At 38.7% G+C, this 14,999-nt stretch overlaps 1 protein-coding gene across 3 annotated transcripts in view; it reads left to right on the top strand.

The window, feature by feature from the left end:
* The first annotated feature begins 3,765 nt into the window (after positions 1-3,765).
* Positions 3,766-14,999, top strand: part of SEL1L2 (SEL1L2 adaptor subunit of ERAD E3 ubiquitin ligase) — a 75,673-nt gene continuing 64,439 nt past the window's right edge. For 2 of the 3 annotated variants that reach the window (XM_055344070.1, XM_055344061.1), the window contains exons 1-2: positions 3,766-3,830; positions 8,271-8,433. In XM_055344070.1, the coding sequence (XP_055200045.1) occupies positions 3,781-3,830; positions 8,271-8,433 (213 nt within the window). In that variant the 5' untranslated portion in view covers positions 3,766-3,780. The remainder of the gene's footprint in view (positions 3,831-8,270; positions 8,434-14,999) is intronic. The other variant, XM_055344052.1, reaches the window with a different exon arrangement.

Here is a 14,999-nt window from a genome sequence, read left to right as displayed (position 1 = left end):
TATTGTTTCATACCCATGGTTTATTTGTATAGATTGTTTCCTCCAAATGAAATGCCAGTTTCATCTTCTTGGCCTGACAAACTCCTACATGCATTTCAAGAATTATCTAAAGTGTCCTTTTATCAGTGAAGATTTCCTTCTTTCCCTTAGCAAGAGTAGGAGGCCTAAGTGGGCATTTGCTGTTTGGTGGCTTCTCATCATCCATTTTACTTTTCTCACCATCCCAATTTCCTTTTGAGGAATTAAGTGTTCCCCAGTGGGTACATTCTTACAGCAATGTAATGAGAAACCTTGTCTCCCCTAATTAGACCCATCAGAATCATCATGGAATCTGGAACAAGGAGAGGAAGATCCTAAAATGAGTGGATTTCAATCCATCCCTGCAGTAGCGTCTGTCTCTGGTCTCTCGCATCAAAGCATCTGTCTCTAGCTTCTGGTCTCTAGCATCTAGCATCTGTCTCTAGCATCAAAGCTCCAAAGAGCTTTTATTCCTGACTGACCCCACTGATTTTATGAGCTTTCAACAGCCTCCCAGTAAATTCCTTTTGCTTAAGTCAATCAGATTAGGTTTCTATTGCTTACAAACAAAGAAGGCTTCTGTACTCCCACAGTGCCTTATTACAGAGTGCCTTCCACATGGCATTGTAATTTTTTGTAATCATGTCTGTCTCCACCACCAGGCTAAGACAGCGTCTCCATCATCTTTGGAAACACGATATCTAGCATTGTGTCTAACACATGATAAGTATTCAATTCATTCTGATTAAATGGACAAGTAAATGTATGAATGACAGAGAATAAGTTGCTTCCAGCTCTTTTCTTTTCCATTAATACCTGCTGCAGGCAAGTGGGCCCTTTTTGTTCCAAAGCTTTGCTTCTGTTCATTACCAACAAGAGGATTCTTCATGAATTCCACAACAAAGACTGACAGGGATTAAGGAAGAGACTTAATTAGAGAAATTTACAAAAGAAGGTTCAGTAAGAGAAAGCAAAGAATCCCATTTCTCCCATCATCTCAAAGAAAGGTGAGCTGGGTTCTGGGATTGCTGGACACATGGAAGGTCTATACCTCCTATTGCCTACGTAGAGTACAATCATGAGAAAGTGGCCTTTATCAGAGGTGGGCTAGTTGGGTACCCAGCTGGCTAGGAAAGTCAGATGTCCAGCACCTGGAGACATTGGGGAATCATGGAAAATTATAGTCCTTCCTGTTTTTAGAAGCTAGCCACTGATCTGATGGGAAGCCAAATTGGGTGCATCCCTTCCCACAGAGAGAAGGAATAGCTGGTTTCCCATGGGATCCAGAGTTAGCATCTGTATTACTTTGCTAGGGATGTCATAATAAAATATCACAGGAAAGGAGGCTTAAATAGCAGAAATTTATTTTCTCACAGTTCTGGAGACTAGAGGTCCATGATCAAAGTGTCAGCAGGTTTGGTTTCATTCTAAGGCTTCTCTCCTTGGTTTATGAATGACCACCTTCTCAGTGTCTTATATTGCCTTTTCTCAGTGCCTGCATGCCCTTGATGTCTCTTTCTCTTCTTATAAGGACACCAGTCATATTAAATTAGGATCCCACCTAATGGCCTCATTTTAACTTAACTACCTCTTTAAAGACCTTATCTCCAACTAAAATTACATTCTGAGATGCTGGGGGTTAGGACTTCAACATATGAATTTAGAGGGACACAATTCAGCCCATTATAGCATCCAAGTTAGGTATGAAATAATGATTAAGGCTGTAGACATAATAACATGTCAAGAGCTCACTATAAATTATGTCTCTGACAAACACTGAAATACAAATTCATCTAGTTGAAGCACTTTTCATATTTCCTGCTGTGTGAAATAGTGCTCTGTCACACCTACTCCACCTCTTTTACCCCTGATGCTCATCCCACCACTTCTTAAGTCAGCTTAGAGCCATTATCACGACAGACCAACCAACAGGCATCCACTATTTGGCTGTTCAGAGGATTCCAGATTCAGGAAGATCCTTTACATCAAATTCAGAATGGTCTCTTCAAGTCATTTCCTGACTGTGCTTTCTCCAAATTTGGAAATTGTTAAACCTTAAAAAGGAAATTAAAGTGTTGTCAGATAACTTTATCTGAAAATTGAGCCTTCTTACAATAAAGAAACCTTGTATTTCAATACATTTGGGAAGTCAAAAAAAGAATTACAAATTAAAATAAAAGCCATGGGAAGAAATTTGTAGTGGTAAATCATTTGTCATATGTATATGCATGCACAGGCAACCTTTCAAAATGTATTCTTGCTCTTTGAAAGCATAGTACTAGGAGCAATTGCTATTCCAAACACAGATTAGTAGGTTATTCCATTATTCTCCTCTTTAATCATGCCTATAGATAGCATATAACTCAAAGCAGAAATTAGGTGCTAAAAGTGTCTGGTGTTACTGAATTGAATGGATAACTTGAAGCATTCAAAATAATTGCAAATTAGCTTTTAAGCTAAAAACATTTTTTACTTTAAAAAATAAATTGAACAACTCTGATGGTTTGTCAGAAAGAAGAAAAACAGGAACCACTTAAAGATTTTTGTGGTCTTGTTAATGAGGCATCAAATCTCAAAATACCTCTTTTAAAATGGTTTTAGGCATGGTTCACCTAATCAGAGGTTTCACTGAGTGTCATAATGGACTCAAGAGGCATTGTGATGTGGAAGGGTATTGGGGTTGGGGGTGTGCATGTGCATTCAGTGGGTGGAGTGGGGACTACAACTCCAACCCTAGATGCACACTAGTTATCTAGGAAATGCCCATTGCTCAGGCCCTCATGTTCTCTTGGAATCTTACAGTTCAAAGGTTGCTGGGCCATGATCAGATAAGGGAGTCTGAAAGGTAAGACCTTGGTGTTTAAGATCCTTTCTTTAGGGTACACCAAGCAACCCCTTTCCCTAGACACCTTGCTTCCTGCTTTGTATTTGCAGAAACTTGCATATCTTTCCCAGACTGGGAGCATCTCTCTCCCTCCTACCATCAGAAGCATTTTTCTATCTCCTCCACCCTCCATACATTTTCACAGAAGACAGGAAAAGGTTTTTGTATGTAGCCTCTACCTTCTGACCAAAGGCAAAGTGATCTTCTTGAAATGCAGAGGTTAAAAGATAAGGAAAGTGTAAAGGAGGAAAAATTTTTCCTCTACCTTTCTAGGTTCTTTTGGCTGGTTAATTAATTAAGTTCACATAAGACAGATTAATAGGAGAAAAACAAATTTAACTTCATATGTACGGGCATTTGAGGCTTATATGCCATCCTGAGCTAAAAAAGAGGTAAGGGTCTGAGGCTTCAAAGAGAAGGAAGACAATTCATAGGAAGATTGGAAGAGCAAATGTTTGGTAAACAAATGATTTGCCATATCATACAGAGACAATAAGATGGAGATGAAGTTAAATAAATGTGCCCTGCCAACTTCCTCTTACCTTACCACACCTAGTCCATACTCTTCATAGTTCTCTCTGGTAATAACTCTTCCCGGACCAGGCCCTCTACCTAAATTCTTAGAGGCAATTAAGGGGGAAGTAAAAAGCCCTTTCTGAGACTTCTTGGTCTTGATTATCTTCAGTTCAAAATAATCTTCATGCCAATGTGGCACACTTTGGGGAGGCTTATCTGAACCCCTTCAGCACGTTAGGGGTTTATGGCAGTACATTATTTTGAAAATAGAAAACATAATGTTATTTTTCCTTGTTTGTCCATATTTAGTAAGAAAGCAAGCAAAGAAAAATTTCACAGATGAAGGAGACCAGCTGTTTAAGATGGGCATCAAGATTCTCCAGCAGTCTAAAAGCCAAAAACAAAAAGCAGAGTAAGTCTTTGTCCAGTTACTTAAGCCAATTTAAATTCCTGGCTGAGAAAAAAAGAGCAATCAAAAAAATCTAGCTTGTCATTAAAAGCTTATTGGCATAATAAATAAGTTTATTTGCCCTAAGTTTTTGTTTTTAAAAGGATCTATTGATGTTTAAAGTACCCTATAAATCATCAGCCTAAACAGAATTGTATTATAGTCCCTACACTTTAAGTGAAATGCAGAATTAAGGCATTGATCTGAGTATTCAGGCAAAAATATTCTATTTGGAATTTATTAGGTATTTCTCATGAAATAATATATGTTATTTGAATTAGAGTGGTTGTTTTATAATGCTTTATTCTGCCTCAGTGTTTGTAGAGCACTTTATGGTTTTCAAAGCACTTTCCTGTATGTGATTCCATTTTATCCCCAGAACAGCCTTATGAGTTAAGAAAAACTTGATTTCTCTCCCACCCCCTACCCCCAGTTAAACAGTTGGGAACAGAGATTCAAGGATGTTAAAATGAGGTAATCACAAATACACAGCTGAGAAAGTAACAAGACTGTGGCCACAGGGTCTCACTCCGTGTTCATCATTCCTCCTTTTTCACTTGTCTACTTTGTTTAAAGAAGAGGCAGAAATGTCTTGTGCCCCCAGTAGAGGGACACAACATGAGGTCACCCCTCAAGTCTCTAATTAAGACCTCCTTGAGATCAAATCCTAGCTCCACCCTTCACTGGCTGTTTTATCCCTGGGCAAGTTACTTAACCTCTTTGTGCTCTGGATAATACAGATAGATTCCTAGAACAATGCTCTATGCATAGTAAGCAGAAGATAAGCATTTGTTATTTTTATCTCTAACCCTTTAAATGGAAAGTGGAAGAGATGGAGAGAAGAAAACAAATGTATTTTGAAGCAATAATAAAAAGAATGGGCTCTGGACCTTCAACAAGGAGACATCTTTTGTTTGCACACAGATTAGGCCTAGCAGCTCTGCGAGAAGCATCCCAGTACTATGGTAGCCATTCCTACTTAGGATGGCAGCAGAGTCCCTGAATTCTTTCTTAAAGCTCAAAGCTTGTCAGAAGAGCATACGTTATAGAGGATAAAGGGGACATTCAGCTATGAACAACTTTCATTTATTAAGCCTCTCTTTGTGCTGCTTATTGTTCTGGACATTTATGTGTAGAATATCATTTATTGCTCACAGTGATATTGTGAATCATAATTTGTTATCCCCAAATTACAGAGGTGGAAATGGAAGGTCAAAAATATTCTATAATTCTTCCAAAGTGACAAGAAGAAGGAAGTAAAGGAGTTAGTCACCTCTTTTAAGGAAGTTAAATTATAAGAGCAGAGGAAACCATCCCCTGCCAAACCTGGGTGTCATGCTGAGCATTTCTTGGCTATCATGATGAGGATGGGGTTAAATCAGACCCCCAAAATACAATCCAGCCTGCTAGGAAAGTCTGCTCATTCAGATGATTACTGAGTGGATGAGAAGAATAGGAAATTCCCAACCCAGCCCAGCTAGATGAAAGAACAATGGAATTCTGGAAAGGGGCTAGTCCCTAAGATTTCAGATTAGCTCTCCCTATACCAGGTGAACCCTAGATGAAGGATCCACCAGGTATACCCTGTTAAATTCAAGGAAACCCTAGATTCAGACAATGGGACAAAATCACGTTTGGAAGCTCCCAAGTAACTATCCACTTAACCTTGATGAGTACCCTCCTCTTTGGCTTAAAGAATGGGGAGAAAACCCAGCCCTGAAAGCAAACTATCCAGCAGTGCAGGAATCTTCAAAAGACCTAGGTGTCATTCAGTCTCAGGCTATTCTTCCTAGCTTATCTTTACTCAAGAGTGCCAGAAAAGCAGCTTTTTAATTTTTTTTAAAGATTTTATTTTTAGGTAATCTCTATATCCAGTGTGGGGCTTGAACTCACAAATCTCAGTCACATGCTCCACTGAATGAGTCAGCCAGGTACTGCAAGAGCAGCTTATTTTTGCAGCAGCATAAAGCTGAGTCACCTGATCCTTCTGAATTGGCAGATAGAGAACTAGAACCAAATCTGCTCATAGCAAGAGACTTCAGGAATTTGTGGGAAAGCTGAATGAAATTCCTCCAGATATCAGGATGGTCTGCTCTTAAGCCATTTACATCCAGTATAGCCATCTCTAAGATTCTGGTCAGAGAAAAGAAAAATGAAAACCCTTACTGACCGCAGAGGAATCATTTCTCTCCCATTCATTCCTCAATCCTATGTCCTCCTTGCTCCACCACTTCTTCCATAAGACAGAGGTGCTACTAGTTAGTCTTTTTGGCTCATTGACATCCACATCCACATCTTAACCCAATTCATTCATTCATTCATTCATTCATTCATTCAGCTATAACTTGTTTAACAAGTCAGCACTGTTAGAAGTACAGATGTTAAGTAAGCATATGTCAGGGAGACACAGACTTGTCTACAGGAGTCAAGAAGCCTCAGAGACAACCAGGGTTAGCTGTCATTAAGAATTACTCCCCATCAGCAAAAAAGATTTAAAGATAAGTTGCTGCCCTACACCAAGTTTCTGACGTGTCCTAGGTATGCCCTTAATCTCCTCCTTCCCCAGCACACACCTTAGCACCCAATGCCAGATCCCTTAGAGATTATCTGGTACCTAACCGACCTTTCTTTTTGCCGGTTTCTCCTGCTTTTTCCCTCTTGGGAATTACAGTCCAGCTCTTAATCCTACCTAATTTACCAAAAACTTTCTTCAGCCCTGGGTCCTGCTTACATTTCCTTGGACTTTCTTGATAGGAGACTGAGGTATCCACCCTTCCCTTAGAATCAAAGATACTTAGATGGATTGGTTTTGCAACCTTTTGCTGCCCCCTGGGATCAGTGAAAGGATATAATACTGGCTCCTGCAGCCCATCTCTGATTTCTCTGCCCTGGTCCAAGTGGAGTGCCCTTCTAATCCCAGCAGGCTGTATGGTTGCAGCAGCAAACCCTGTGTCAGAATGACTCCAGGGAGTCTGTGTCCTGATGTCATGCCTATCTCTGAATGCCAGACATTTACATTCATTGACCTTAAGACCTTCTGTCTTATTTGCCTTCTGGTCCCTATGATCTTGGCTTGCTCTGACCATGGTTAATTTCTTGCCTGACCTCCTGGCTCCTTTTTTCCATTAGAGTCTATATTCTGTATTGCCATCCCAGACCCTAATGCCTGTGTGGCTCTCACGCAGTTCAAGCCCATTCTATTCTGCTCCAGACACCAAGAGCAAATTATTTTAGCATCAGCATGAATAGGTGGTGCATAAAGTGGAGTCTCCCAATCCTTCTGAGTAGCAATGGTAGATTTGTGTATTTGTTCCTATATTTGAGTCAAGGTCACGAGTAGAGGTTAATGCTTTCTGTTCTTCCCGCTACCAAAAAAGAAGTTATGAAAGTAAAAATAAATCCCAAAAGTACTCTCTGTCTCTGACATAAGTTTTGACCTTGCAAGGTTCTCCATCAATACTTGTTATACAGATCAGGCAGGTGATTTCTGAGTGAGACTCAGAAAATGTAATATCCGGCAATCCTATGGCATCCATATTTATAATCAATAAATTTTCACACCATTTACCCACTAATTACAGGAGAACAATTACCATGCTATAAAACTTTAGAATGTATGCAGTAGTCCTAATACTAATACCAACAATAATAGCGAAATTTATTGAGTGCTTATTATGTACCAGGTACTCTGCCAAGCACTTCACATGGATTATCTCACTGAATCTTCCCAGGAAATTTATGAAGTAAGTGCTATTGTTACCCCCACTCTACTGATGAAAGAGGCACACAGAAGTTAAATAACTTGCTTGAAGCTCTCAAACTAATAATGGTGGAGCCAGATTTTGTACCAGCCAGTCAGACTTTAGAGCCCTAACAACCATTGGGTTTTATTTGGTTATTGTTTTTCTACACAGTTGGACTTTGCATGCTTAAGACTATCCTGTGTTTTAGAAAATTATTTCAGAATATAAAGGGACTGTTGTTTTCATAATAGTAGCTTTCAAGATGTGACATTCCAGCTTTGATTATTTTTGATTATATTGCTTTATATTTCAGAGATCATTTTGTAAAACAAATATATAATGTGGGTGGCTATGGGGGAGTTCACTATTTTAGGACAAGTGCCTCAATTTTTCATGTCACTTGGTGAATAAGCTTGAACCATGATGTATCCTATATAATTCTCCCTTTCAGCAACTCCAGTATTTGTTAGGTATATCTGAAATCATAATCTGAGATAATGTAAGGCTGAAAAAATCCCTACAGATGTCATGGACTTCAGCTCAACTATATTATTAATAGCAATGACAACTTGGTCCTACTTATTAGAGGGAAGTAGTATGAAGGAGGGAGAAAGAAAACGTTTTTGATAATCAAACCTCTACCTTCATATATTTTAAACAGAGCCTACATATTCTTTGCCAAAGCAGCTGACATGGGAAACTTAAAAGCCATGGAGAAAATGGCTGATGCTTTACTATTTGGAAATTTTGGCATGCAAAATATAACAGCAGCTATCCAATTATATGAGTCCCTGGCTAAAGAAGGATCATATACAGCCCAAAATGTGAGTTTTAAAAGAAAAGTAAGCCTTACATAGCTATATCCTAAAATAACTATAGACAAATAATGTGTGAAAGGAGTTTAGCAATAGTATCCACACTCTGCTGCATGAACCCAGACCTAGGGAAGTTACAGTAGCACTCTAAAATAGTGATGTCAGGGCAGAGATACAGCAAGAGCCCTGGGAAAATTCTTATAGTTACATGGGTGAGTTTCAGGAATGGAATAGAACTGCTCTCTAATTCAGCTTCCCATTTTAAGATCATGAGTTGATTTTGAAATAATTTGAGAACTCTGAACCCCTAACATAGTTAAATTTTACATAAAATAAATTCACCTATGCAAAAAAACAAAAAGTCCAGAGGTAAATCTATTACCTTTCATGATGTTTGGTTTTTACATTTCAAAAATTTTATAAACTAAATATGTTTCCCTTTTTTTTTTTACTAAATGCATTTCATTTTATTCCAAGAATAACACAGAAAATCTGGAAAACAGAAAAACAAACAAACAAACAAATAAATAAGAAAAGCCAACCATTCTGACTCAACTATTGTTAGGATTGCTCTATATCTTTGCTTACCTTCTTCCTCATGCATCTCTTTTTTTTACATTAATCTAATCAATAATATGTCATATTATTTCTGGCTACTTTGACTTAATGCTATAGCAAAACCATGTTTTCGTGTTGTTGGTCTTTTTAATAAAAACATTTCTGATTACAAAATAAATTCATGCTTATTACAAAAAAAAAGTCTGAGAATTCAGAAAGTATAAAGAAGAAAGTAAAAGTTGTCTAAAAGCTTACCTCCCAGAGATCATTTTTGGTATCTCTGGGAGGAAAGTACAAAAGCTAGACTTTGGAGTCAGAAAGACTTAAGTTCAAAGCCACTTGCTTTTTAGATACCTCCTAAACAAAATCCTTTCCCCTTCTTCTATACGAGAATCCTTTGATATACTCTCTAGTTCTGTTTCCCTCATAATCTAATAGGAGTAAAATGTTAAGTGTGTTCCTAGGTAGCATTGCTACTTAGATTGAAATGACTTCTGATTGGCAAACTTCCTTCCTATTGAGGCACACTGTAATGAATTGTAAGTACCTGATGGTGATAGTGATTCTTATGAGAATTTGGGACACTATTTGTATGCAATCATTATTTGGGGAATGAGGCTCCTGCACCCACCTAATGTGGATCTTACCTCCTGGAGTCATCATCTGAGGGACCAAAGACAATGAATGCTGGAGGACTGTGTGAACTGCAGCAACAACTCCCAGAGGCGAAGACCTGATGCTACTCTTGGAAACTGTAGTGCCTGTGCTATATCCACCTGAATAGACTGATGGCAACTGTAGCCTGTGGGAACCTTGTGAGTCTCTGTTTTATTTAGTTGAAAGAGAACCTGGACTGGAAAACTTCTAATGGGTGGGACAACCTCTCTATATTTCATCTATAGGGTTAGGATATGATAAAATGCTGGATACTGTGTCCATCTGGTCACAGTTCTATCTCTAATATTTAGCAGAGTGCCTAGGACAAGAAATAGATGTTGAATGCTGAATCAATTAATGATGAATGATTTAATGGAATTATTTTTTTTAAGATTTTATTTATCTACTCATGAGACACACAGAGAGGAGAGAGAGAGAGAGAGAGAGAGAGAGAGAGAGAGAAACCGGCTCCATGAAGGGAGCCCAACACAGAACTCGATCCCGGGTCTCCAAGATCATGCCCTGGGCTGAAGGCAGTGCTAAACCACTGAGCCATCCGGGCTGCCCATATTTAATGGCATTATTGTGAGAATTAAAATAATGTGTAAAGGTATTTAATTCCATACCTAAAACTTTTTAATCATTCATTAAAAAGAAAGGATATAAATATTATTATTATAGAATTTTTCCTATAGCTAGATAGAATTTTTTGACAAAAATGAGATCATACTTTAATTGCTATTTCCTAATCTCTTTACTCAATAATATATCATAAACATCTAGCAATGTAAATATATACAGATCAACATCACAATTTTATTTTTTAAGATTTCTTTATTATTTGTGAGAGAGAGAGTGTAGGGGGAAGGGTCGAAAGGGAGAGAGATGGAAAGAATCACAAGTGGACTCCACACCAAGCATGGTGAGCAAGGTCGAAGCTTGATCTCACCACCCTGAGTTCATGACCTGAGCTAAAATCAAGAGTTGGATCTAGGGGGCAGATGGACAAGATGGTGGAAGAGTAGGGAACTCGACTCATCTGGTACCCCCTTACGTAGATAACTTTCAAAAACATCCTGAACACCTACGTATTCGACCTGAGAGGTAAAGAAAGAACAGCTGGAATACTATAGAGGGAAAAGTTTTCACTTCTAACAAGGATATGGTTGATATTTTGACTCCCTCACTCATACAGTCTCTCTGCACTGGACAAAGTGACTAGAAGGAAGAATTCACCACGAATGAAAGAACCAGAAACAGTACTCTCTGCCACAGTTACAGAATATGGATTTAAATACAATGTCAGAAATTCAATTCAGAAGTACAATTATAAATTTACTGGTGGCTCAGGAAAAAAGTGTAAAGGACTCAAGAGACTTCAACACTGCAGAATTGAGATCTAATCAGGATGAAATTAAAAATAGACTAAATGAGATGCAATCCAAACTGGATGCTCTAACTGCTAGGGCTAATGAAGTGGAAGAGAGAGTGAGTGACATAGAAGACAAGTTGATGAAAAGGAAGGAATCTGAGGGAAAAAAGAGCAAAAACAATTAGGAGCCCATGAGGAAAGGCTTAGGGAAATAAACGATAGCCTGAAAAGGAAGAATTTACGTATAACTGGGATTTCAGAAGAGGCTGAGAGAGAGAGAGAGAGAGGACCACAAAGTACATTTGAACAATTCAGAGCTGAGAACTTCCCTAATCTGGGGAAAGAAACAGACATTCAGATCCAAAAGATAGAGAGGACCTCCCTCCCACCCCCCGCCAAAAAAAAAAACCCAATAAAAACCATTCAGCACCTCGACATTTAATAGTGAAACTTGCAAATTCCAAAGATAAAGAGAAATATCTTAAAGCAACTTGAGACAAGAGATTCTTAACTGAAATGGGAAGAAATACCAGATTAACAGCAGACCTCTCCACAGAGACCTGGCAGGCCAGAAAGGGCTGGCATGATATATTCAGGGTCCTAAATGAGAAGAACATGCAGGCAAGAATACTTTATCCAGCAAGGCTGTCACTCAGAATAGAAGGAGAGATAAAGAGCTTCCAAGATAGGCAGAAACTAAAACAATATGTGACCACCAATCCAGCTCTGCAAGAAATATTAAGGGGGACCCTGTAAAAGAAACAGGGAGCCCAAAGAAATAATGTGCCAAAACAGGGACTGAATGGGTATTACAATGACACTAAGTCCATATCTTTCAATAGTTACTCTGAACGTGAATGGGCTAGATGATCCCATCAAAAGACACAGGTATCGGACTGGATAAAAAGCAAAACCCATCTGTATGCTGTCTATAAGAAACTCATTTTAGATCTAAGGACACCTCCAGCCTGAAAATGAAGTGGTGAAGAACCATTTACTATTCAAATGGTCCTCAAAAGAAAGCTGGGGTAGCAATCCTCATATCAGATAAATTAGAGTTTATACCAAAGACTGTAGTAAGAGATGAAGAGGGACACTATATCATACTTAAAGGGTCTATCCAACAAGAAGACCTAAAAATTATGAATATTTATATCCTTAATGTGGGAGCTGCCAAGTATATCAATTAACCAGAGTAAAGAGACACTTAGATAATAATACACTAATACTAGGTGACTTCAACACGGACTCTGAGCAAAGGACAAATCTTCTAAGCAGAACATCCCCAAGAAACAAGGGCCCTAAATGATAAACTGGAACAGATGGCTTTCACAGATATTTACAGAACTTTCCATCTGAATACAGCTGAATACACATTCTTCCCAAGTGCACATGGAACTTTCTCCAGAATAGACCACATACTGGGTCACAAGTCTCAACCAACACCAAAAGATTGGGATTGTCCCCTGCATATTTTCAGACCACTATGCTTTGAAACTAGAACTCAGTTACAAGAAGAAATTTGGAAGAAACTCAAACACGTGGAAGTTAAAGAGCATCCTACTAAAAGATGAATGGGTCAACCAGGAAATTAGAGAAGAATTAAAAAGATTCATGAAAATGAAGATACAACCGTTCAAAATCTTTGGGATACAGCAAAAGCAGTCCTAAGAGGGAAATACATCGCAATACAAGCCTCCCTCGAAAACTTGAAAAAAACCCTCCAATACACAAGCTAACCTCACACCTAAAGGAACTGGAGAAAGAATAAAAGCCTACACCAAGCAGGAGAAGAGAGAGAATAAAGATTAGAGCAGAACTCAGTGAAATAGAGACCAGAAGAACTGTAGAACAGATCAACGAAACCAAGAGTTGGTTCTTTGAAAAACTGGAAAAAACTCAAATACACAAGCTAACCTCACACCTAAAGGAACTGGAGAAAGAACAGCAAATAAAGCCTACACCAAGCAGAAAAAGAGAGTTAATAAAGATTCAAGCAGAATTCAATGAAATAGAGACCAGAAGAACTGTAGAACAGATCAACAAAACCAGGAGTTGGTTCTTCAAAAGAATTAATAAGATAGATAAACCCCTAGACAGCCTTATTAAAAAGAAAAAAGACTCAAATTAATAACATCACAAACGAAAGAGGAGAGATCACAACCAATACCAAGGAAATAAAAATTATTTTAAAAACCTAGTATGAGCAACTATACGCCAACAAATTAGGCAATCTAGAAGAAATGGATGCATTTCTGGAAACCCACAAATTACCCAAACGGGAACAGGAAGAAATAGAAAACCTGCACAGGCCAATAACCAGCAAGGAAATTCAAGCAGTCATCAAAAACCTCCCAAGACACAAAAGTCCAGGGCCAGAGCCAGATGGCTACCCAGGGGAATTCTATCAAACGTTTAAAGAAGAAATAATACCTATTCTACTAAAGCTGTTCTGAAGGATAGAAAGGGACGGAATAGTTCCAAACTCATTTTATGAGGCCAGCATTACCTTGATTCCAAAGCCAGACAAAGACCCCACCAAAAAGGAGAATTACAGACCAATATCCCTGGTGAACATGGATGCAAAAATTCTTCAACAAGATACTAGCCAATAGGACCCAACAGTACATTAACAAAATGATTCACCGTGACCAAGTGGGATTTATCCCCGGGATGCAAGGCTGGTTCAACACTCATAAAACAATCAACGTGATAGATCGCATCAACAAGACAAAAAGCAAGAACCATGTGATCCTCTCAATAGATGCAGAGAAAGCATTTGACAAAATACAGCATCCATTCCTGATCAAAACTCTTCGGAGTGTAGGGATAGAGGGAACCTCCCTCAGTATCTTAAAAGCTATCTATGAAAAGCCCACAGCAAGTATAATTCTCAAGGGGGGAAAAACTGAGAGTCTTTCCCCTAAGATCAGGAACACGACAGGGATGTCCACTCTCACCACTGCTATTCAACATAGTACTAGAAGTCCTAGCCTCAGCAATTAGGCCACGGAAAGAAATACAAGGCATTCAAATTGGCAAAAAAGAAGTCAAATTCTCCCTCTTCACAGATGACATGATACTGCATGCAGAAAAGCCAAAAGACTCCACCCCGAGATTGCTAGAACTCATACAGCAATTCAGCAATGTGGCAGGATACAAAACCAATGCCCAGAAATCAGTGGCATTTCTATACACTAACAATGAGACCGAAGAAAGAGAAATTAAGGAACCAATCCCTTTTACAATTGCACCCAAAAGCATAAGATACCTAGGAATAAACCCAACCAAGGATGTAAGGGATCTGTACTCTAAAAACTATAGAACACTTCTGAAAGAAATTGAGGAAGACACAAAGAGATGGAAAAACATTCCATGCTCATGGATTGGAAGAATAAATATTGTGAAAATGTCTATGCTACCCAGGGCAATTTACACATTCAATGCAATCCCTATCAAAATACCATGGACTTTCTTCACAGAGTTGGAACAAATAATCTTAAGATTTGTATGGAATCGGAAAAGACCAAGAATCGCCAGGGGAATATTGAAAAAGAAAACCAATGCCGGGGGCATCACGATGCCGGATTTCAAGCTGTATTACAAAGCTGTGATCATTAAGACACTATGGTATGGGCACAAAGACAGACACATGGATCAATGGAACAGAATAGAGAACCCAGAAATGGGCCCTCAACTCTATGGTCAATTAATATTCAACAAAGCAGGAGAGAATATCCACTGGAAAAAGGACAGTCTCTTCAATAAATCGTGTTGGGAACATTGGACAGCCACTTGCAGAAGAACAAAACTGGACCATTCTCTTACACCATACACAAGGATAAACTCAAAATGGTCGAAAGATCTAAATGCGAGACAAGAATCCACCAAAATCCTAGAGGAGAACACAGGCAACACCCTTTTTGAACTTGGCCACAGCAACTTCTTGCAAGATACATCTATGAAGGTAAAGGAAAGAAAAGCAAAA

The sequence above is a fragment of the Nyctereutes procyonoides genome, unplaced genomic scaffold (genome assembly GCF_905146905.1).
Source record: "Nyctereutes procyonoides isolate TBG_1078 unplaced genomic scaffold, NYPRO_anot_genome, whole genome shotgun sequence".
NCBI lineage: Eukaryota > Metazoa > Chordata > Mammalia > Carnivora > Canidae > Nyctereutes > Nyctereutes procyonoides.
This window is presented reverse-complemented; position numbering and strand designations above follow the sequence as displayed.